General features: G+C 41.8%; 1 protein-coding gene across 2 annotated transcripts in view; it reads right to left on the bottom strand.

Moving 5' to 3' along the window:
• Positions 1-24,018, bottom strand: part of MYO1E (myosin IE) — a 434,647-nt gene that overhangs the window by 60,359 nt on the left and 350,270 nt on the right. For both annotated transcript variants that reach the window (XM_030188689.1, XM_030188678.1), the window contains exons 19-21: positions 20,672-20,816; positions 9,274-9,388; positions 3,210-3,379 (exon numbers count right to left, since the gene is read on the bottom strand). In XM_030188689.1, coding sequence (XP_030044549.1) covers positions 3,210-3,379; positions 9,274-9,388; positions 20,672-20,816 — 430 coding nt within the window. The remainder of the gene's footprint in view (positions 1-3,209; positions 3,380-9,273; positions 9,389-20,671; positions 20,817-24,018) is intronic.

The following is a 24,018-nucleotide window of genomic DNA, read 5'->3' as shown; positions in this document are numbered from 1 at the left end:
AATGCTGGAGTAGAAAACAATGACGATGATCCAGAGTAAGCAATACTGGAAAATTGCAGTCTGTGTTTGCAGTGGTCTTGAAAAAGACCTTTGTTTTAAAGAGTTAGCCGGATCACTTGCGTGAGTGTCTGAGCTATGCAGTCATCTTTACTGAAATCCAGTCTCTGGGATTCCTGGTTTTTTACCCACTTCCTGCTTTCTCTTGGAACATAGGTCACTGTCATTATGGAATACATCTGTGACAAGAACAGAAAGGTACAGCTTAAAAGAAACACAGTAGTAAAAAATGCAGGTGAATGACATATCAAACCAAGCATGAACATGAAACTTACAGAAGTCCACCTTATGGTATATAAAAGGTCATGACTATATGTTCATTAGGCAATGAAACGATGAGTAGAGAATGACATGGGAGTGGGTAATCGCGGTAAGCCACAATAAAACCACAGGAATGGGAGAAAATTTCAAAGTTTTACCGCAGGTGCAAACAGAGGTTATTTCCTCACCCCGCGGGAGCAGTAATAACCTCTGCACCTGTGGTAAAACGGATGCCTACCTTTTTCCACATCCTCCCTCCCTTCTTCCCTACAAGACCCGGTGTCGTTCGCTCTCCTTCCCCCCCCCCCCCCCCGCCGCCGGGTCCTGCGTCGCACTCTCCCTCCCCCCCTGCAAGATCTGGTGTCACTCTTTCTCCTCTTCACTGTGCTACCGCTGCAGCCTTTCCATCTTCTGGGCTGCCAACAGCGTTAGCAATGTAAGCACGCTGCCTTTGAGTGGCCTAGAAGCCTTCTCTCTGCAGCGAGTGACCTGCCTACATGGAAACAGGAAGTCGCAATAGAGAGAACAGAGTTCGCGGGACAGGGTGGGGACAGAGTTCGCGAGGACAGGGCAGGGATGGGGACAGAGACAAACTTTGTTCCCGCATCATTCTCTAATGAAGAGACATATTAGAACAATGACATAACTGAGGTCTTGAAGGAAACACTGCACAATGTCCAAGTAAACGTTAGCTGACTCACAATTGGGAATAGAGGTTCTCTATTAAAGGAATCTTTGAAATAGCACTATAGAATGTAAAAAGAGAAGCTGGCAGCATCTCTACAGAACACGTGTGATGAGTGTACTGGACATATGCAGAGCCAGGAGAATCAATGCCATTCAGCAACTGAGCAGTGGGAGGCCAGAACGACTGCAAAGTGGAAGGTTGGAACTGTTGTGCAATGGAAACGTGTTGAAGGTTTTGTGCAATGGAAGCTTGTGGAACTCTGTGCCGAAAGAAGTCGATGTGCAATCAAGAACCACCAAATAAGGATAGGAGATAGTGTTCTATTGTGGATTAAAAACTGGTTAAAGGATAGAAAACAGAGAGTAGGGTTAAATGGTCAATATTCTCAGTGGAGAAGGGTAGATAGTGGAGTTCCACAGGGGCCTGTGTTGGGACTGCTGCTTTTTAAAATATTTATAAACGATCTAGATATGGGAATAACTAGTGAGGTAATTAAATTTGATGATGACACAAAGTTATTCAAAGTTGTTAAATCGGAAGAGGATTGTGAAAAATTGCAAGACGATCTTAAAAGACTGGGAGACTGGGCATCCAAATGGCAGAAGATGTTTAATGTGTGCAAGTGCAAAGTGATGCACGCGGGAAGGAGGAGCCCGAACTATAGCTACGTGATGCAAGGTTCCATGTTAGGAGTCACTGACCAGGAAAAGTATCTAGAAGTCATTGTTGATGATACTTTGGAACCCTCTGTTCAGTGTGCTGCGACAGCAAAGAACGCGAATAGAATGTTAGGTATTATTAGGAAATGGAAAATAAAAATGAGGATGTTATAATGTCTTTGTATTGCTTCATGGTGCAACCGCACTTTGAATACTGTGTCCAATTCTGGTTACTGCATCTCAAAAAAAGATATAGTGGAATTAGAAAAGGTACAGAGAAGGGCAACGAAAATGATAAAGGGGATGGGACGACTTCCCTATGACTTGGGAAAATCCACTGCTTATTTCTGGGATAAGCAGCACAAAATATATTGTACTGTTTTGGGATCTTGCCAGGTACTTGTGACCTGGAATGGCCACTGTTGGAAACAGGATACCGGGCTTGATGGACCTTTGGTATGTCCCAGTATGGCAACACTTATGTAAGTAGAGATGGGTGGAGTATAATACGTAAACTGACCTCTTAGGCCTCTATGTAGGTGGGAAGTATTGGACTCAAGAAGCAGTTGAAACCGAGAAAGTGATGGAGATGACCTCCTTATAACTCAAGTTGTCTGGTACACCAGGATCACAGACAGGACGTCACAAAGGTCCCCCCAGTGTTTCCAGAGATGCTCTTTTCTGTTATTTTGTTGGGCCACTGACATGAGCATGCAGAACATGCAGTTTTCTAGGTCATGACTGGGTCTTCCACAGTAAAAGCAGAAGGTTGGGGATCTTCGGGACTGAGGTCGGCTGCACAAAGCAGGCACAGCTGAATAGGCAACATTTGGAGATGGAAGAAAAGTTTTCTGTAGCATCCAAAGAACTGAGAACGTTAATAAACATTTGACAGCATACCAAAAAACAGTACACAACAGAAGGTTAATATTTGTTGGGACAGCTTTGTTATATATCCATTTGACAGAGCAGAAGAAACAACACTGAGGAGCTGAGGAGGCCCCCATCAATGACTTGCTCACTTGTGTGCCTGACTCAGTCCTGCATGTAAATGGAATATAATCTGTTGACAAAGCAGTTGTTCTTTTGTGACAGACACACATGATGCAAGCCAAAAAAAACTACAAAAAAACATAAGTGAATATTTTTTTAAATAAAGATAAAAATAAATTGCAAATTTATTTTGAAAAAGGAATGTGTTTTCAAAATTATGCTACTGTCTCCCTTGATGACCTCTACCATCCAAAGTTGCATTGACCCTCTATTCTTACTTATCCCCATGGACACCTAACTCAAACTATAGACAGTTACCTGTTGTCTCAGCCTTTTCACCAAGGGGACTACAACTTCCATATACAAAAACATGTAAATCTATTGTTGGATGATCCCAGGCATGGGAATTGTAGATTTGTTTGTCTTTAGACTTGAAGCTTGTTGGTGGATTTATAAAAAAGCAAAATATCAAACAAATAAACAAGATGCAATAAGTCGAGATTCTGCTCATGTGACACTTCCTATCAGCTCAGTGAACTTTATTAGCATACCTTAAACCTCCTGTCATATTTATTGACAGTGTCAGCAAAATCAATCTTCTCCCGTTTACCCAAGAACTGGCGTAGCTCAGGACGCTCGTCCATGCCAATGTAGTCCCCCATGAAGTTCCTGTTAATACTGTTTCGTCTCCTCTCCTTTTTGTTCAGCAGGAGATCTGAAGCTAAAATCCAAAATAAAAAGGCATAAATGCTTATGGTTCATGTTGTAATTGTGATGTTAGGTATGAAGAACAAATCTACTAGCCCTATATCTTTATTCCAGAGACAAATGGATATTTAGATATAACTAGGCACCTTGTTGGAGCTTATTATATAAAGAATATAGGATGTAGGAGCCTACTTTCCTTTTACAGAATACTAGTGGAATTGTGAAAATGCACACCTATAATTTAGGTGCAAGAACTTACACCAGCTATAGAATTAACATAAGTGTGTGCACCTAAGTATTGGAGATACATGCATAACTTATAGCAGTGGTTCCCAAACCTGGTCCTGGAGGCACCCAGGTCAGTCAGGTTTTCTGGATGTCCACAATGAATATTCATGAGAGAGATTTGCATGCACTGCCTCCTTGGTATGCAAATCTCTCTCATGAATATTCATAGTGGACATCCAGAAAACCTGACTGTTTGGGGTGCCTCCTGGACCAGGTTTGGGAACCACTGACTTATAGCATTCAGTAAGTTACACAAGTGTAATGTGTACACCTACCTGTACAATGCATGCTATGTAAGATACATGTGTGTTTACAGAATAGCACCTAGGCGGAATTTTGGCATATATGTGCGTGTATGCACATAAACATGCATATAATCTGTCATGCTAAATGTTACGATCATGCTTCTCCGCTGTTGCAATGTCTTCGCTGGCTACCTATTAAGTTTCGAATAAAATGCAAAATTCTTGCAATAACACAAAGTTTTGCACATTGCCATTCCTTCCTATTTGGCTTCTTTGATTGTTCCCTATACACCCTCTTGTACCCTTCATTCACTTACTGATAATAGGTTTGTCATACCTCACCCTTCTAAGGCACGGTGGGAGTCTACTCGGTCATCTGCTTTTTAATTTCTCACACCCCCCCTCTGGAACTCACTTCTCTAATATATCTAAGATTAGATGATTCCTATATTTCTTTTCAAGCTTCCTTGAAAACCTATTTTTTCAAATTGGCTCTTACCTATCTATATGTTCCATCTTTGCTTTACCCTTCACTATCAAATGTTCTATTACATATTGTGTTGACATTGTAAGTAGTATACCATGTCATACTTTGTATTGTTATTTGAATATTTTTACTGTTGTAATTGCCTATTGCTCATGTTTGATCTATTCCTACTGTACACCGCCTCGAGTGAATTCCTTCAAAAAGGTGGTAAATAAATCCTAATAAATAAAAATAAATGTTGGTTGGATTTCTGTGGCGGGAGGAGGAAACACAAATATAATTTATAATACACTGCTTTATGCAAATTCTACTTTGATTTGAGCGAGATGTTTGTGAACTGCTTGATTGTTCTTGAGTGAGTGTGCTTTCCTATGTATTTTATGGTGTTCCTTTTTAAATTTTAGTTTGTTTTTATTTTCATTTTAACATATTGTAAATTGTTTTGATTTGTGTTCAAGAGAAGCGGTATAGTAAACTCAATAAATGATAAACAATATATGCCATTATTCTGATTCAGGGATTGTCAACCCAGTACTTGGGGCACACCTACAGGCTTATTTTCGAAAGAGAAGGGTGGCCATATTCCGACCCAAATCGGGAGATGGCCGCCCTTCTCCCGTGGGCACCCAAATCGGTATAATCGAAAGCCGATTTTGGGCGCCCCCAACTGCAGTCCGTCACGGAGACGAACAAAGTTCCCGGGGGCGTGTCGGAAGGGTAGCGAAGGCGGGACACGGGCGTGCCAGTGCGTGCTTAAGAGATGGCTGCCTTCAGCCGATAATTGAATAAAGAAGGGCGGCCGTAGCGAAAATTTGGTCCGCTTTTTTTGGACCCTTTTTTTTCATGACCAAGTCCCAAAAAAGTGCCCGACCTGCCCATATGACCACTGGAGGGAATCAGGGATGTGATCTCCCCTGACTCCCCCAGTGGTCACCAACCCTCTCCCACCAAAAAAAAAAAACAACTTTAAAAACTTTTTTTTGCCAGCCTGTATGCCAGCCTCAAATGTCATACCCAGCTCCATCACAGCAGTATGCAGGTCCCTGGAGCAGTTTTTAGTGGGTGCAGTGCACTTCAGGCAGGTGGACCCAGGCCCAACCCCACCCCTATCTGTTACACTTGTGGTGGTAAATGGGAGCCCTCCAACCCCCCCCCCCCCAAACTCATTGTACCCACATCTAGGTGCCCCCTTCACCCATAAGTGCTATGGTAATGGTGTAGAGTTGTGGGGAGTGGGTTTTGGGGAGGATTTGGGGGGCTCAGCAACCAAGGTAAGGGAGCTATGCACCTGGGAGGTATTTTAATGTTTTGTTTTTATTTTTAAAAGTGCCCCCTAAGGTGCCCGGCTGGTGACCTGGCATGTGAGGGGAACCAGTGCACTACGAATCCTGGCCCCTCCCATGACCAAATGCCTTGGATGTGTTCGATTTTGAGATGGACGCCTTCAGTTTCCATTATCGCCGAAAACCGAGGCTGGCCATCTCAAATCCTAGGCATTTGGCCGGCCCCAACCGTATTATCGAAAGAAAAGATGGCCACCCATCTTTTTCGATAATATGTTTGGGACCGCCCCTTCTCGTAGCCGTTCCTGGAGATGGGTGCCCTTAGAGATGGGCGGCCCCTTTTGATTATGCCCCTCCTAGTCAGCCTGGTTTTCAGGATATCCTCAATGAATATGCATGAGAGAGATTTGCATGTACTGCCTTCATTATATGCAAATGTATTCATGCATATTCAATGGGGATATCCTGAAAACCAGACTGGTTAGATATGTCCCGAGGACTGGGTTGAGAACCTCTGTTCTAATAATAACTCAAACACACCAGCAACAGATCTTCAACGAAGTAGGGAAAATTCACAATATCAAACAAAACATTCCCCTTTATATAGTTTCAAACCAGCAGTTATTTGTCAGATCTGTCAGAACTTTCAAATATTCAGCCCAAAGATAGCAATTCAGCAACAGGGCAAATTCATAGTCTTCACTGATTGTGTTTTTGAAAGTTCTGACAGATCCGACAAATAACTGCTGGTTTGAAACTATATAAAGGGGAAGGTTTTGTTTGATATTATTCAAAGGTCATACATGAGTAATCGGCATGTACCTGTGTGTGTACTTTATAGATTAAGTCAAATGTTAATTTTTAAAATTTTCTTTATTTACAAATTCAAATCTATGAAAGTATAGCTATAAACCACATTAATTTGTGAAATTAAGTAACAATTTATTATGGAATAAAAACATGTTTATTAGCTGGAATCATGGACTAGAGCTATTCAGAGAACGTTTGGGCCCCAGGTCTTCTTTCTACCAACATAGTAATAACGGAGGTCTTTGGAAATCTCTTCTGCTCACTCTGCCCAGCAGCCTCACTAAAGATTACTTGTTAAGGATATTCACAGACATTTAAAAGCAATGGTACTTTATGTCTTACAGAACTAGGCCATCTTCTGCCCAATAGCATAGCCAGGTTGAGGGTGTGGGGGGAGAGGAGAGCGGACTGTCACCAGTGCTTATTTTAAATGCGACAGATTATGTGAAAAATAGGCTCCGTTGGAAGTCCATTTGGGGGAGCAGCTGCTCTCCTGGCAACCCACCTAGCTATGCCTCTGCTTCTACCCAATATTCAGTACTATTTAACTGGCCATGAATGGCTCCTGTCCAGTTATAAAGCGCTTAACTGGCTATCTGCGAATATTCAGTGGGAGATAGCTGGTTATCTCCTGCTGAATAATCTCAGCCAGCATTTAGTGGATAACCAGCTATATCGCTTGATACAGCCAGCTATCTGCAAATATTCAGTGCATCATCAGCTAAGTTTGGTGGCCAAATTGGGCCGCAAAATAGCAGGCCTATCTTTGGCCGATTTAAACTTAACTGGCCAGCGCTGAATATCAACTTAGCCAGTTAAGTTTAAACCGGCCAAAAATAAATTGGAATATTCAATGCCGGTCACCGGAAACACACAGCATTGATGTATTGTAAGCCACATTGAGCCTGCAAAGAGGTAGAATAATGTGGGATACAAATGCAACAAACAAATAAATAAATAAATATCTGGGCTCAGCACCGACCATGGGAGGTAGCCTAGCTAACTCCCACAGTCTGAATATTGGCCCCCTTAAGTTTTATTTTCAAAGGTGCATAATTTGTGCATATTTTCTTCAGAAAAGTGCACAGTGGAAAACATGACTAAAGAATGACATGCTCAAAGCATCATCATAGCTCCAATCTTTTATTCCTAAATCTCTTTCTATTTTAAGATTCTCACTTTTTCTTGTATAGGTTTCTACAACAGTTCATGAAAAATAATCAGCCTCTATCCTACTCCAATTAGGGAAGATAATCATGGAACCAACATTACAACCAGTTGACTGTACCCAAGTCCCAGCCTAGATGTGGAAAGCTAACAGCAGAATCAATGTTCTAAGAGGCCTGATATATGTTTCAATTCCTATCAGAACTTTCATCAGGGCCTAGTTCACACTGTAACGGTATCAACTCAACAGACTTGGTGGAAGGGATTTATGAAAAAAAAGTCTGGAACTATGATACTCTGAATTACTCAGGGGTAGGTATTCAAAGCAATTTAAATGTCCAGGAGAGGCTTCTGGATATTTAAATTGCATGGTTGAGGCTAAGCGGAAATATTCAGCAGCACTTAACCAGACAGTGGTGCTGAATATTCCTGATAACTGGCCATCCACGAACCAGCGAGGTTAGGGGCAGGCCGAGGGCAGAGCTTGGCTGGTTAGTGGCAATATTTAGTCTGCTAACAGGCTAGGTTACCGTATAAAGTTAGGATAAAAAAATGGCTATCCTAACTTTATGTGATGAGGTTAGCCGGGCACTGGTCTGAATATAGGCCGGTGCCTGGTTTACCTCCCAGTAGCAGGAAATAAGATCCGGCAGCCCACCTTCTGATCCCCCCACTCCCCTAGAATGGCCCCAGCCTCCTAACCCTGTAGGTCTCCCTCCGGGTCTACCTTTGTGGATTCCTAGTGGTCTAGGGGGAAGTGATACCTACTAGCTCTTGTCTTGTATAGCCTGCTCTTCATAATGGCGGCCATGACCTCTAGTGGCAGCCTCGCAGTACTTCAAATACCATGGTACCTGAAGTACTCATGGTACTTGGAAGTATTTTATGGCTGCCGATAAACGTCACAGCAGGCTATTTTGAAGAGAAGGCTGCATCAGGCAGGAGCGAGTGGGCATTGCTCCTGCCCATTTCTCTCTAGGCCACCAGGGATCCATATAGGTAGGCCTGGGAGGGGGGGGAGCTGGGGCCAGCTTAGATTTTCTTTGGGGATAGGGTGGGAGGGGAGATCGGAAATGGTTATTCGGGTGCCAGCCGATGTTCAGCCGGGACCTGCATAATCCAGTTGAATATTGGTTGGGACCTGCATAAGACTCAGCGGCTAGCACCTAAAGAATTTAGCACTAGATATTCAATGTTGGTGATTGGACATGGCCTGGCATTGAATATCTGGGGCTAATTCTGCCCAAAGCGGTTAGAGTTTTAAATAATGCTGACCGTCACAGGCTGAATATCGACTGGACAAGTTTTAAATTGGTTGATAGCAGAGTCACCCCCAGTTTTAGATGTTTCTGCTTGAGTTAACTATTTAATACTATGCAAAAATGTCTGCAGTTCCACATATCATATGAATAGCAACAAGAAGCTTTTAGGTTCCTCTTTTTTGATGCTTCCATTTCATCTCTCAGATGATACTGTACAAAGTCCTCTTATTTAGGAAATCAGACTTTAAATCAATAGAGTTAGATGTAGACGCTTAGGGGGAGAGCATCCATACAATGAGATAACTGGCATGAATAACAGAAAACATGAGATACATCAAAACATCCAAAACACAGACACTTTGTACCTTCTTCTCGCATCTGTACATATTTTTTTCTGGCCATATACTTCCTCCATGCCTTCTGGATCAGCCGCGCATACCCATCATATTTTCTCTCTCTCATTTCCTCCAGCAGGAAAAGCTGCACACACAGAAAATACACAGGGTCAAATATGCACTCACTATAGAACATAAGAACATAAGTGTTGTCATACTGGGATTGACTGAAGGTCCATCAAGCCTAGTATACTGTTTCTAACAGTGGCCAATCCAGGTCACAAGTACCTGGCAAGATCCCACAACAGTAAAATATATTTTATGCTGCTTATCCTAGAAATAAGCAGTGGATTTTCCCAAGTCCATCTTAATAATGGCTTATGGACTGTACTTTTAGGATATTAACTAAATCTTCTTAAAACCCTGCTAACTGCTTTTACCACATTCTTTGGAAATGAATTCCAGAGTTTAATTACACGTCGAGTGAAGAAATATTTTCTGTGGTTTGTAGTAGCTTCATTGCATGCCCCCTAGTCCCTCTCATCCAAACAGCAAAAATTCTGGGTGTCATCATCAACACATCACTTACATTTTCCTCTCAAGTATTAGCTGTGGCTAAATGCTCATTTTTCAAGTTGTGAATGGTCCGTTCTGTGTGAAAGTTACTAGGCCCCCCCTGCTATCACTACTCTCATCCACTCACTTGCTATTAGTTATTTGGATTATTGTAATTTTATAAAGGAATCAGAACTACACTGCTTGCAGATAATACAGAATACTGCCATTAAAGTCATCACAGGACACAAGAAATATGATCACGTCACCCTTCTCCTCAAGTCCGCTCACTGGTTGCTAATGTCACACTGCATAATCTTTAAAATCTTGCTTTTCGTCTACAAGATTCGCATCTCAGGGGAACCCCTTACCATTTCAAATTACCTGACTCCCTACTGCCCTCCCAGATCTCCCAGATCATCCCAACAAAATCTTCTTGCCATTCCTTCATTTCATACCCTGAGTCATGAAACATTGAGGCATTCATTCTATTTTCTTGGTCCAAGGCCCAGACCTCTGGAATAAGCTGATCCAGCATGTCAAGTCAAATGCAAAGCGCTGATAAGGAAGGCAAAGAGGGACTTCGAAAAAAAGATTGCGTTGGAGGCAAAAACACATAGTAAATTTTTTTTTTAGGTATATTAGAAGAAGGAAGCCGGCAAAATAATCGGTTGGACCGCTAGATGACCGAGGAGTAAAAGGGGCGATTAGGGAAGACAAAGCCGTAGTAGAGAGATTAAATGAATTGTTTGCTTCGATCTTCACCAAGGAAGATTTGGGTGGGATACTGGTGCCAGAAATGGTATTCGAAGCTGACGAGTCGGAGAAACAATGAATTCTCTGTAAACCTGGAGGATGTAATGGGGCAGTTCTACAAACTGAAGAGTAGCAAATCTCCTGGACCGGATGGTATTCATCCCAGAGTATTGATAGAACTGAAAAATGAGCTTGTGGAGCCATTGTTAGTAATATGTAATTTATCCTTAAAATTGAGTATGGTACTGGAAGATTGGAGGGTGGCCAATGTAATGCCGATTTTTTAAAAAGGTTCCAGAGGAGATCCGGGAAATTATAGACCGGTGAGTCTGACAGTGCCGGGCAAAATGGTAGAGACTATTATTAAGAACAAAATTACAGAGTATATTCAAAAGCATGGATTAATGAGACAAAGTCAGCATGGATTTAGTGAAGGGAAATCTTGCCTCACCAATCTACTACATTTCTTTGAAGGGGTGAACAAACATGTGGATAAAGGTGAGCCGGTTGATATTGTGTATCTGGATTTTCAGAAGGCGTTTGACAAAGTACCTCATGAAAGACTCCAGAGGAAATTGGAGAGTCATGGGATAGGAGGTAGTGTCCTATTGTGGATTAAAAACTGGTTAAAAGATAGAAACAGAGAGTAGGGTTAAATGGTCAGTATTCTCAATGGAGAAGGGTAGTTAGTGGGGTTCCCCAGGGGTCTGTGCTGAGACCGCTGCTTTTTAACATATTTCTAAATGACTTAGAGATGGGAGTAACTAGTGAGGAAATTAAATTTGCTGATGACACAAAGTCAATCAAAGTCGTTAAATCGCGGGAGGATTGTGAAAACTTAGAAGAGGACCTTACGAGACTGGGAGACTGAGCGTCTAAATGGCAGATGACGTTTAATGTGAGCAAGTGCAAAGTGATGCATGTGGGAAAGAGGAACCCGAATTATAGCTACATCATGCAAGGTTCCACGTTAGGAATCACAGACCAAGAAAGGGATCTAGGTGTCGTTGTTGATGATACGTTGAAACCTTCTGCTCAGTGTGCTGCTGTGGCTAAGAAAGCAAAAAGAATGTTAGATATTATTAGGAAAGGACTGGAAAACAAAAATGAGGATGTTATAATGTCTTTGTATCGCTCCATGGTGCGACCACACCTTGAATATTGTGTTCAACTCTGGTCGCCACATCTCAAAAAAGATATAGTGGAATTAGAAAAGGTGGAGAGAAGGGCGACGAAAATGATAAAGGGGATGGGACGACTTCCCTATGAGGAAAGGCTAAAGCGGCTAGGGCTCTTCAGCTTGGAGAAAAGGCGGCTGAGGGGAGATATGATAGAGGTCTATAAAATAATGAGTGGAATGGAACAGGTAGATGTGAAGCGTCTGTTCACGCTTTCCAAAAATACTAGGACTAGGGGGCATGCAATGAAGCTACAATGTAGTAAATTTAAAACGAATCAGAGAAAGGTTTTCTTCACTCAACGTGTAATAAAACTCTTGAATTCGTTGCCAGAGAATGTGGTAAAGGTGGTTAGCTTAGCGGAGTTTTAAAAAGGTTTGGACGGCTTCCTAAAAGAAAAGTCCATAGATCGTTATTAAATGGACTAGGGGAAAATCTACTATTTCTGGGATAAGCAGTATAAAATGTTTTGTACTTTTTTGGGATCTTGCCAGGTATTTGTGACCTTGATTGGCCACTGTTGGAAACAGGATGCTGGCCTTGATGGACCTTTGGTCTTTCCCAGTATGGCAATACTTATGTACTTAGATTGTGTCCCTCTCGCCAGCAATTTAAATCTGAACTTAAGACATTTCTGTTTACTACAGCCTATGGCTGACCTCGCCCCGCTTTGGCTCTACAGTCGGCTGGCATGAATTTCATATTTTCTGCCCAATCTTTTTCCCCTTCCTGCTTTCCTATCAAAATATTGTAGTTCTACCCCATTCCCCCCTCTTTCCACCACTATTCTATGCCTGGTTCCTATTTTCCAATTCTCTCTCTCTTATGTGAGCTACTATGTAAGCTCAGATATTATCTTGATGGGAGGGGTACAAGCTCTGAATAAACTTGCACATATACATATAAAGGGTCTGATTCTATATTTGGAGCCGAAAAAATTGGCACGAATAGAAAACATGCCTACGCGTATTCTATAAATCGTGCCTAAAGTTAGGTGCAGTTTACAGAATGCACATAGTGCCGTCCATGCAACTAAAATTTAGGTGCAGCCATTTACACCAAAGAAAAGCTGGTGTAAATGCTAACGCCTAACTTTAGGTGCGGAACAGGTTATATTATAACACTGTGCATACATTTTAGGAATGCCCATGAACTGTCCGTGCTCCTTCTATGGCCATGCTCACTGTTGAGGTCCACACAGTAGAATTTGCATGGACTACTGCATTAATTTTTTTAAATGGCTACACAGTAATGGTAACACAGCCAGAAATAAAAGAAATTGGAAAAAGTCAATTTTACTGCTGCGTAAAAAATGGATTTAACGAGTGGGAAAGACCAAGGACACACTAACCTCCAAATTCTATATATGGTGCCTTAAGTTGTGCGAGCTAAGTTGGCTGCATGACCAAATTGCGAGCACAATTTAATTGATTAACAAGCCAATCAGCACCAATAATTTGTACTTAACAAATGTCTAAACAGTACCTGAGAAGATCAGGACATATAATTCACTGAGCCTCAGAAAAGAGATCTGTCTCTCTTTTCTCCCAGGCTAAGACTGAAGCAACAACCAGCAACAACTACTGGGTAATTTCAAACTCCAGGCCAATCAGAACCCAGTCAACAAGTTTTAAAAGTATACTGCTCACAGTCCTGTAGAGTCACTTCTTCACTAATGAAACTAAAAGAGGGCATGCACTTTTCTATAACAGCTTTAACATAAAACATGCATCACCTGCTGGCCAAACTAGAGAAATGCACTTCAAGAGTTAAAGGCAATTTTACAGGTTTAAAACACGTTGTTCTGTCACAGCACCTTAGTAAATAGGGCCCTTAGTAGGTCCCAGTCATAGTCTAATGCGCTAAACATGTGCTGGACTACATTATTATTTATTTTTGTAAAGCTGCTGCTTATTTCTCAAACTAAAGACCTTGGGAGATGCTTTCAATGACCCAAACTTTGAAAATAAAACCTAGTGTGGTTTCAAAGAAGCGAACCATTTGTCCCACATCAGGAACTGTGTTTTTTCTCTTTTGTGGGTTGCGAACGAATGTGGATGATTTTTATCCTAAATGTAGAAATGACATCACTTGGTATTTCCCTTCTAAAAAAAACCTCTACTGTTCCTCTTACAAATAGGGTTTTTATAAAATTATACAAAGCATAAATGCTCAGAGGTTTAATGTTGGAAGTTAATAAACTTTTTCATATATTAAAGATGTTACTTTGTCATGGTGTCCTGCTGTCTGTGACTTTTTTTCAATAAATTTTATTTGAATTCATTACAAATACAAAAATAATCATAGTTCACATCACTGGGGAACACAAGTGAAACATTAATATAACATGAATATATTATGAAATCAAGACCATTTACTTCCTGCGTGAGGAGGAAGGGGGAGGAGTTAAGATGGCGCCCAGTGCTTGATCGCGTATCGAGTGGAGTCTGCTTTGAGCCTCATTCTACTGTTTGACAAGAGTTTTTCCAAATGCCGCATACCAAGAGGAAGGGGACGGTAAAGGGTTTGCCACCGTCATCCCCATTACCTACCCCGACTCAGCAGACGATCCTTAGATATACGACGAGCACTCCATTACAAACCAGAGCGAGCCCTGCTGATAGCTCTGCTGGAGGAGTGGCAGAACTACTAGGACCTGAAACATCTTTATCGCCCCCGGGTGTTAATCCGCCACCTTGTCCTGCTGAGCTGCGTGGAGCGGTTGGAAATACTCAGCGACCGGAAGGTGACGTTTGGGGTAATTCCGACGGTGACCCCCCACGACAGATTGCGGCAGAAGATAAGACTCAAGAGACGACAATGGCGTCGCCCAAGCTGGCTTCATTGCAATCCATTTGGGACCTAATACAAGAAATGTCTGTAACACTTACTAAAACAGCACAAGATACTTCTTCTCTAGTAAGTAAAGTCGAAACTATTGCATATCATTGATATGTCCCCATGCATACTTCCTACCCACCCCCCTCCTCCCACCCTGTCAGACTGTCATAGTAATGCTTGAATGTTTTCACTTATATACACTGTCAGCTAGCACATTTGCTTATTTCCGATCTGAGGAAGAAGGGCAACCTTCGAAAGCTAATCAAGAAATGTATTAAGTTATGTCTAATAAAAAAGGTATCATCTTATTTTCTTTTCCAATTTTATTTTGTTTGATTTCTATTGATAACCTTAAGAGTGGACTAACACGGCTACCACACTCCTCTACACAGAAAACACAATGTCTGAAGTCAACCAATAATCAGTAATAACTGGTTCAACTAACTCAAACTCGAAAATCAAAAATACACTGTAAATGTGTTTGATGAGAGAACCCCTCGACATATATATTTAGCTGCATCTGCTGTCCCTCACATTGAAAAATCGTGAACTCCTCCTTTCTAATGGACAACTACCAACAGCATTAAAAGGGCAGGGGTACACCCTTTGCTACAGAACAATTACCTTGCGAACGACATTCTGATACTCTTTCCAACAACTTCATCCTCTCCCTCGATTTCCCCTCTCTAGACTTGCAAACTGGCTTTTCAAACATCAACTGGTGCTCAACACAGATAAAACTATTGCTTGTTGGTTTTCTGGTTCTGCAACTCCCCCTTCTTCTATCACTCTCTTCAGAACATCAATTTCTCCAGTGTCTCAATTCCATTATTTGGGGGTAATCCTCGATTCCTACCCCATATCTACACTCTTGGGTTTTTCACTTTCCATCAACTTTCTATCATGACAGTTTCCATTCTCTCATTATCTCATTTTTCACATTACGTCTGGATTATTGTAATATCATTTCCATTCATTTACCAAGCTAAGCAATAAAAAAAACTACAGACCTTCCAGAACACAGCCATAAGATTGTTCTTACGCCCGTTGCACTGATCACACTTCCCCTTTACTAAAACCTTGTCACTAGCTACCTATTGAATATCGGATCACTTACAAAGTTGCACTGTTGACCTTTAAGGCCTTCAAGGTAGATGCCCCAGATGATCTCTCCTGTCTTACTATCCCCTATTCACCCTCAATGGATCCTCCATTTGCTAAATGACCATCGTTTGGTGTTGCCGGGCCCTAAGCTTGCCCAATTAGAATCGACAGACATTGCACTTTCTTTTTCCTTGCCCCCTACATCTGGAATAGTCTTCCCATTTCTCTTCACAGTGACTTATCAATCAAGACCTTTAAAGCTAATCTGAAGGCCTGGCTGTTAACAGAGACAGAGTATCAGGAGTATCGTTATTTTTATTCTTTTTTGTTTTAATCTCTTTCTCTGTGTGCTTTACTTTCTTTGTGTGGCTAGCTGTACATAAGTATTGCCATACTGGGACAGACTAAAGGTCCATCAAGCCCAGCATCCTGTTTCCAACAGTGGCCAATCCAGGTCACAAATACCTGGCAAGATCCCCCAAAAAAGTACAAAACATTTTATGCTGCTTATCCCAGAAATATTTTCCCCAAGTCCAATTTAATAATGGTCTATGAACTTTTCCTTTAGGAAGCCATCCAAACCTTTTTCAACTCTGCAAAGCTAACCGCCTTTAACACATTTTCTGGCAACAAGTTCCAGAGTTGAATTACACGTTGAGTGAAGAAAAAGTTTCTCCGATTCGTTTTAAATTTACTACATTGTAGCTTCATCGCATGCCCCCTAGTCCTAGTATTTTTGGAAAGCGTAAACAAACGCTTCACGTCTACCCATTCCACTCCACTCATTATTTTATAGACCTCTATCATATCTCCCCTCAGCCATCTTTTCTCCAAGCTGAAGAGCGCCAGCAGCTTTAGTCTTTCCTCATTGTCTTTCCTATCATTCAATTTGGAGTTCTTTTTCTTTTCCTAAATGCATTTTAAATATGTACACTGCTCTGTTCTCGCTTGGCAGCTAGAGTGGTCTAGCAAATTTTAAAGAAATCTAAACTAAACCTTGACCAGGACAAACTCAAAGATACTGGCTAGTACTTAACATCCCATTTTTAGGAAAACTTGTAAACATTCTGCGTCAGGGGCGGATTAACAGTGATCTGGGCCCCCAGGCAATATGAGTCATGAGACTCTAACTACCTATCACAAGTGATTAAACTAGATGGAAGCTACAGGAGATTGGACCCCCTACTGCTGTGGGCCCTCAGACACTGCCTATGGTTCCAATAGTCAGTCCACCCTGAGTCTGTGTTGAACTCAGCAATTGGCTAGAAGAGTGAAACTAGCCAGATCTGTGTTGATCTGGATTCTGATCTGCATATGGAAAGGAGGCAGTCCTCCTATCCCTACTAGATAAGAACATAAGAATTGCCAGACTGGGTCAGACCGAAGGTCCATCTAGCTTAGTATCCTTCTTCCAACAGTGGCCATTCCAGGCCACAAGTACCTGGCAGAATCCCAAGATAAGCATTGGCTTTCCCTGAATCAACCTTAATAGTTTATGGATTTTACCTCTATGTTTATCCCACAGCATTTTGAATTCCATCACTGTTTTTATCTCCACCATCTCCACTAGGAGGGAGTTCCAGGTATCTACCATCCTTTCCGTGAAAAAAAAAACATATCTCCTGATGTTACTTTTAAGTTTACCTCTTTGAGCTTATCATGTCCTCTAGTTCTACACTTTTGCTTCTTTTGGAAAAGGTCAATTTGTTCATTAATATCTTTTAGGTATTTAAACATCTGTCAAGTCTCTTCTTTTATGCCTTCTGTAGCAGACCTCATAGCATTTTAGTCACTTTGCTCTAGACTGACTCCAGACTTTTTATATCCTAAATGAGATATGGATTCCAAAACTGAACACAGTACTCCAGGTGAGGTATCACTAATGACATATACCCAGGGCATTATTTCCTCTTTTCTGCTGGTTATGCCTTTTGATGTGCAGTGAACATCTTTCTTGCTTTGATCTTCACAGATACCAAGACAGGGGATTTGCCTCAGTGTTAACACTGCTGATTTTTTCAGCACCTTTTGACACTGTGGACCACAGTATCATGCTAGTACAACTGGCAGAAACAGGTATCAGATAGGCACCAGGCCACACTATTCAGCAACACTACATCACCACTGTGGGCAATGATCTGCAGAGTAACACAAGGATTGATACTGTTTCCTATTTTATTTAATATTCACCTCAAGCCACTAGACAAGCTGATTCGATTGATGGATTTATATGGATCTTATGCAGCTACTCATACCTGTACAACCAGATTTACCTAAAATTATGAATAAAACAGGGCTGCTGAGAGACACAGCTGGGCTCATGGCATAACCGCTGACCATCGCCACCACCGTCCCCCATCTGGGCTGCCGCACTGCGCCCCCCCCACATTCAGGTCACTGCCCTGTTACCTTCCTGTGTCTGACTGCTCCTCCCTCGGTCTGTCATCTCCTGCTCCTGTGTGCTGGGATCCGGATGATTGCGTTAATGTGATAACCCAGGCGTTAATACAATCATCCAGGTCCTGGCACACAGGAGCAGGAGCTATACACACCCAGAAACAAGCAGGCAGGCAGGCAAGCAGGAAGAAGCTTGCTAGCACTGGGCCCCCTCTTGGAGGCCGGGCCCAGGGAATTTTGTCCCCCCTGCCTCCCCCTCTTGGCGGCCCTGGAATAAACTACCTGTTTAATAGCAATTCAAGAATGGACTAAAAGCAACAAACGTTCCTGAACTCAAATAAAACTGAGCTCCTGTGGGTCCCTAACAAGGTCATATATCTGATATCAAGATCTCTTTTGGGAGTGATGAACTCCCTCTTAAATCACAGGTCAGCAACCCAGGGTTACAGCAAGACTCACACTTATGCTCTTAGATTCGCCCATTTACCCCAGCAATAGACCTGGCATAAATGGTTGCAGCAATGCGGGTTTATTCTAGTATCATATAATGGAATCGGGGCGTCCAGATGTTCTTATAGAAAGTGCCTAAATGGAGGCATCCTATTACAGAATTACCCTTAAGGGGTAAATATTCAGTTGGTGGTGGTGAGAGTTTTGCTGACTGCTGCTGGTGTTATTCCCAGATATTCAATGTCCATGTCCAGGCTTTATGCAGTGCCGGCTAACACATAGCCAGTTAGGTCGATATTCAGAACTTAACCAGCTTTGGGTTGCTGCATAAAGGTCCCATTTATGCATTTACCCTAGCTGATTGAGTGGTAAATATCAGCACTTACCTGGCCAAGTGCCGACTTCACCCCAGAACACCCAGAAATAGCTGGCTTTCACTTAGGCGCTAACTGCTAATTTTAAGTGGTGATAACCAGTTAAGTACTGCTAAAAATTAGCAGATATCCCAAGACTGATTTAACCGGTCAGTGCCCATTTCTGGCCAGTTAAATTGTTTTGAATATTGACCAGTTACGCCCCCTGATATTCAAAGCTGTTTAACTAGCCAGCCATTTAAATAGCATAATGGTACCTAAATGTGGATATTCAGCGGGAGATAAGTAGTTATCTCCCGCTAAATATCAGTGATTAGCAGCTAGCCACTAACTGGCTATATCATGCAACATAACTGGTTAGGCGCAATGGTTAAAATAGGCCGAATAAATAGTAATGCTGAATATTGGCTTAACCAGTTACCTTTTTAGCGGTTAAAAAACCTGGATATTCAATTACGGTCGCTGGAAATGGCCCAGCATTGAATATCTGGGTTTAACGCCAGCGGCGGACAGGAAAAGCGTTGCTCACCGGCGGCTGAATAGTGGGCCCTAAATGTTAATCTGGAATAATTTTTCCTTCACTGATTCACTGACTGACAAAACTTACAATATAGAATATTTTTTTATTTGTTACATTTGTATCCCACATTTTCCCACCTATTTGTAGGCTCAATGTGGCTTACATAGTACTGGAGAGGCCTTTGCAGGCTCCGGTGTGAACAAATACAGGGTGATGTTGTGGTAAGATCAAGTTCATGTGGCACAGCCACATTAGGGAATCGGAGAACGGAAGAGTTGTGTTATGTCCATTACGTGCTTTAGTTTGGTTGTGTTGCAGAGATTAGGCATTTAAGTTGAATCGGTAGGGTATGCCTTTTTAAACAGGTTGGTTTTTAGTGATTTCCGGAAGTTTAGGTGGTCGTACGTCGTTTTCAATACATACTTTCACTATTTGACTTGTTTTCTTTTCCATCCAACTGCGTGAGCAGCACTGCATGTAAATTATATCTTACAAACACCCTTCTGTGCTAACTGATCAAGCACTCAGGTCACATATACAGGCATGCCTTATATTACCTTCATTAAACATGCACTTCCTTTATCCTATAAATAATGCAGCACCTAACATGTCTTCTCAGTGGCGTACCTACCTTGGTTGCCACCCAGGGTGGAGCACTCCCTCCTCCTCCAAGCGAGGGGATGCACTGAGCAGTCGCATGGCTGTTGGCTCTGACATTCCCCTGCCCCAGAACAGGAAGTTGACATCAGAGGGGGCAGGGGACCAGCAGAGTTGACAGCTGCACGACTGCTCAGTGCACTGCACCTGGGGCGACCGCACCCACCGCCCTGTCCTTGGTACGTCATTGTATCTTCTCTTTCATTAATGAAAAGCCTCTGTGGACTACTACAATGCTCTTGAACTTAACCTGCATAAATCTCTGTTCTCAGCCAATCCACTTTATATAAACAACTGTTTTGTGCCCTTCTTCACAAAGAACATATCCACGTTTTCACCTAGCATTAGGTAGACCTAATCCCCTTTTTTTCCTTCTTCCCTTTTCTCTGAGTGTATGTATGATTGTCTCTTTCCTATTAGTTTTGGCGTTCCTTTCTCTCTTCTTTTATGTATTGGCTTTATATACTGATTGTAAACCGCTCTGTGATACCCACAGGAAGGGCGGTATATTAAGTCAAAAGAAACCATAAACCATAAGCCTGAAATGAAAACCCTACCCATTCCCAGTACTCAAAGGATCAAGTTGTTATACTCACTGACTCAGGTGCTTTAATGAACAGTTTGGTTTTTCCAAGCTGGAATTGTTCAGGTTCTATGTTGACTGACTGGAGCAAGTGAAGAACCCCCTTTTTCTCTTCTCCTCTCCAGGAAGGCCACGTTTCACTAGTCAAAATGGCATATCTTAGAAAATGGAGAAAACAGGGAGTCAATGAATAACATATCATTACCTCTGTGTCAGCCACTCAGATCCTACGTCACATTAGGGATGGGCTGTCATTTGTAACAACTGTCATCCGCCAATGACAGCATGTACTATGCGTATACAGTACAAGTTCTTCTTAAAGAGCATGTGCTATTTGCACATGGGGGGAATTTTCTATAGGTCACCTGGTTAGGTGCCAGGATGATCTGTGCCCAAGTCAGATGGCGTGGAATGGAGAGGGACCGCTCCTTTCCTAACCCACTGGACTACCAGGGATCACCTCTGGGTCAGAGGCGTAGTTAGGTGGGTTGCCAGGGGAGTGGTCGCTTCCTCAAACGAACTTCGGACGGTGCCTATTTTTGACATGAACTGTCGCGTTAAAATTAAGCACCAGCGCCGTTGGCAGTACGCTCTCCACTCCCCTTGTGCTCTCAACCTGGCTACGCTTCTGCTCTTGGTAAGTTCCAACAGTGGTGAGGGTTTGGAGGGGGAGTCTGGGGTTAGAGGGTTTCACGCCCAAATTTCCTCACTGAACATTGTGAATGCATTAATAAGCTCGGAAACATCAATAATTGGGTGCTAACAACCAAATATTGATGTTAATTGGCAGTCTTAGATATTTTAAATGTTTATTGATCAAATTAGTTGAAAAAGACACATCACATGCATAAGAAATACACAAATGACCAACCTAGTTTTCAAAAACTTCCTACACCCCTCCCTCCTCCCTGTCTTCCCTCGTTCCCTTCCCCCCAACACAGGATAAGTAAAACACAGCATGAAGATGTCTCTGCCAACCTGCAATACAGAAGTCAGATATTAAGTAGGCAGCTACTTGCCATATGTGACAATGAGGTTCAAAAAGGTTCCCAGATGGAGAGCAAGACTTTCTCTTTTTTAGAGTCTAGTGATTCCACTGACTGGCGTTCCATCAAGAGTAAGATATTATATAAGAACGCCAATGTGGGAGTGTTGGAGACTCTTGGACAACCAGTAGTACAATAATGTCTTTTTACCCATAAGATAAAAATACCATCAAATGGCTTGAGAATAAAGTTCTTCCGTGTATAACAATGTCCACTCAAACAATATAAGAACTTGTAATTTGTGATTACATCACTCATCCAACACCCACAAAGTAATTATCTAATTGTCCATAGGAAAAGTTTTTTATAATGTTTTGTGATTGATTAGAGGCGGAGGTAGAGACCGGAGATTGCTACAGTGTGAACAGCGCTGGATTTATAGATTAAAATCACTGGAACCAATGTGTTTAAACATGTCTGTGAATTGGGTCTGTTTTTTGTAAAACACTTGTTTGTTTACATTCTGATTTACTGACTTGGTGATGTTTGATCCAATAGTAGCCTGTTGTATCCACTGTGCATGGTGATTGGCTGTGGTCTTTCTGGCGTTCTTTTAAAACAGAAGCACCATTTTTGATTTCCGAACCGGCTTTCACCACACTGTGAAAATGAGAAGTGTCTTTGTAGTGAGTAGAAATGTTATTGCAATTTTATATGCAACTTTCCAACATCGAAGAAGTTTAACAATCACTCTTCATTGCAGAATTGGGAGATCCTCCGATGAAGCCGGTCAGGCGAAACACGTGCCTTTCAGGATCTTCACAAGACTGAGATAAGTACTATTCAATGCAAGATTTAAGCATCTGCTTGAAATACTAGTAATAAAGAAATGCTAGAATTTTATGGATCTTTATGAGATTATTACAAGATTTAGAGTAATAATTTTGAATGCAGGCTTACAGTCAATGTCGGCAATAAAGTTAAGATAAAGTTTTATGACTACAAAAAAAGAAGAAAAACATGGGATAAAGATTTAAACAAAATAAAAAAAATAAAATAAAAAGCAACAGTTTTTTTTAAAGACCAATAATTGATGTGGTTCATGGTACACATCTTGATCATGGTACACACAAGATAGCCTTACTGTTGATATGACAGTGTGATCATGTAGCGTGCTCTACGGTTCTTTTTTTACCTATAAAAATTTTTTTCCTATGGACAATTAGATAATTACTTTGTTGGTGTTGGATGAGTGATGTAATCACAAATTACAAGTTCTTATATTGTCCTTTATAGCCTTTCGGGGGCAAAGATGTAATGGGAAACACATGAACAAAAGAAGTGGGTTGTCCAAACAAGCACAGTTCTATGATCAAAAGTAAACACTAGGTTCCAAAATCTGCATATTTTCAGGCACTATCAGAACATGTGTCCCAGAGAAGCTTCCCTTGAACATTTTGGACAAAAAGATGAACTGGAAATTCCCGCTCTGTGGGCTCTATTCGGAGCAATATATAATCTCCGAAACACTTTACAATTGTTTTCCCATAGCGACATATTCTGGATCCACACTTCGATGCTATCTGAGCCTTCCCCTCCTTACTACAGATTAGATAAATGGATGCAGAATATACACTCCTAAAGGGACACAAATTAATGTGGAAAGTTGTAAGAAAAGGTTGTTACACATAGCTTCATGTGGTCCACCATAGTCTATGAAACCACCCTTAAAGACTCACATAGTCAAATTAGGCAATGCATAGATTAAACACAGCTGAAGAGAAAAAAAAGAAAAACAAATACAATAAAGCTCACACTGAATCAGGTTCATTAAGCCATGTGGCTACATCATCTGGATAAGAATATGTCACCCACCAGACATCTCTTAAGACTCTAAGTGTGGCCGGGTACTGAAGTTCAAAGCGATATTTATGTGCAAAGAATGAGCATACCAGGTCAAAGGCTCGACGCTTCTTTGTAAGATCCACTGATAGGGTTACCATACGTCCAGTTTTATCTGGACACATCCTCTTTTTGAGGACATGTCCAGGCGGATTTTTCCAGCCTGCCCATTTTATCCAGGTTTATGGACAAACAGGCAGGCTGGAATTGGACATCTCACAGTACCCTCAAAAAGAGGACAAGTAAGTCTCCCACAGTCCCACGGCTTGCTAACGGCACAGCTTCAAAATGGCTGCTGAGACTTCAAGTGGAGACTTCGGGAGACTTCCAGAAGTCTTGCGAGGTCACTGCTTGAAGTGTCAGCAGCCATTTTGAAATGGCGCCTGCAGCGAGAGGGCAGTGGCATCGCTGGGCAGGAAAGAATGGGCTTCCTTCCTGCCCCGAAGAGGGCACTAGACCACCAGGGAAATAT

Source organism: Microcaecilia unicolor, chromosome 1 (genome assembly GCF_901765095.1).
Source record: "Microcaecilia unicolor chromosome 1, aMicUni1.1, whole genome shotgun sequence".
Taxonomy (NCBI): domain Eukaryota; kingdom Metazoa; phylum Chordata; class Amphibia; order Gymnophiona; family Siphonopidae; genus Microcaecilia; species Microcaecilia unicolor.
Note: the sequence above shows the minus strand (reverse complement) of the source record. Positions and strands in the feature narration are given on the sequence as shown.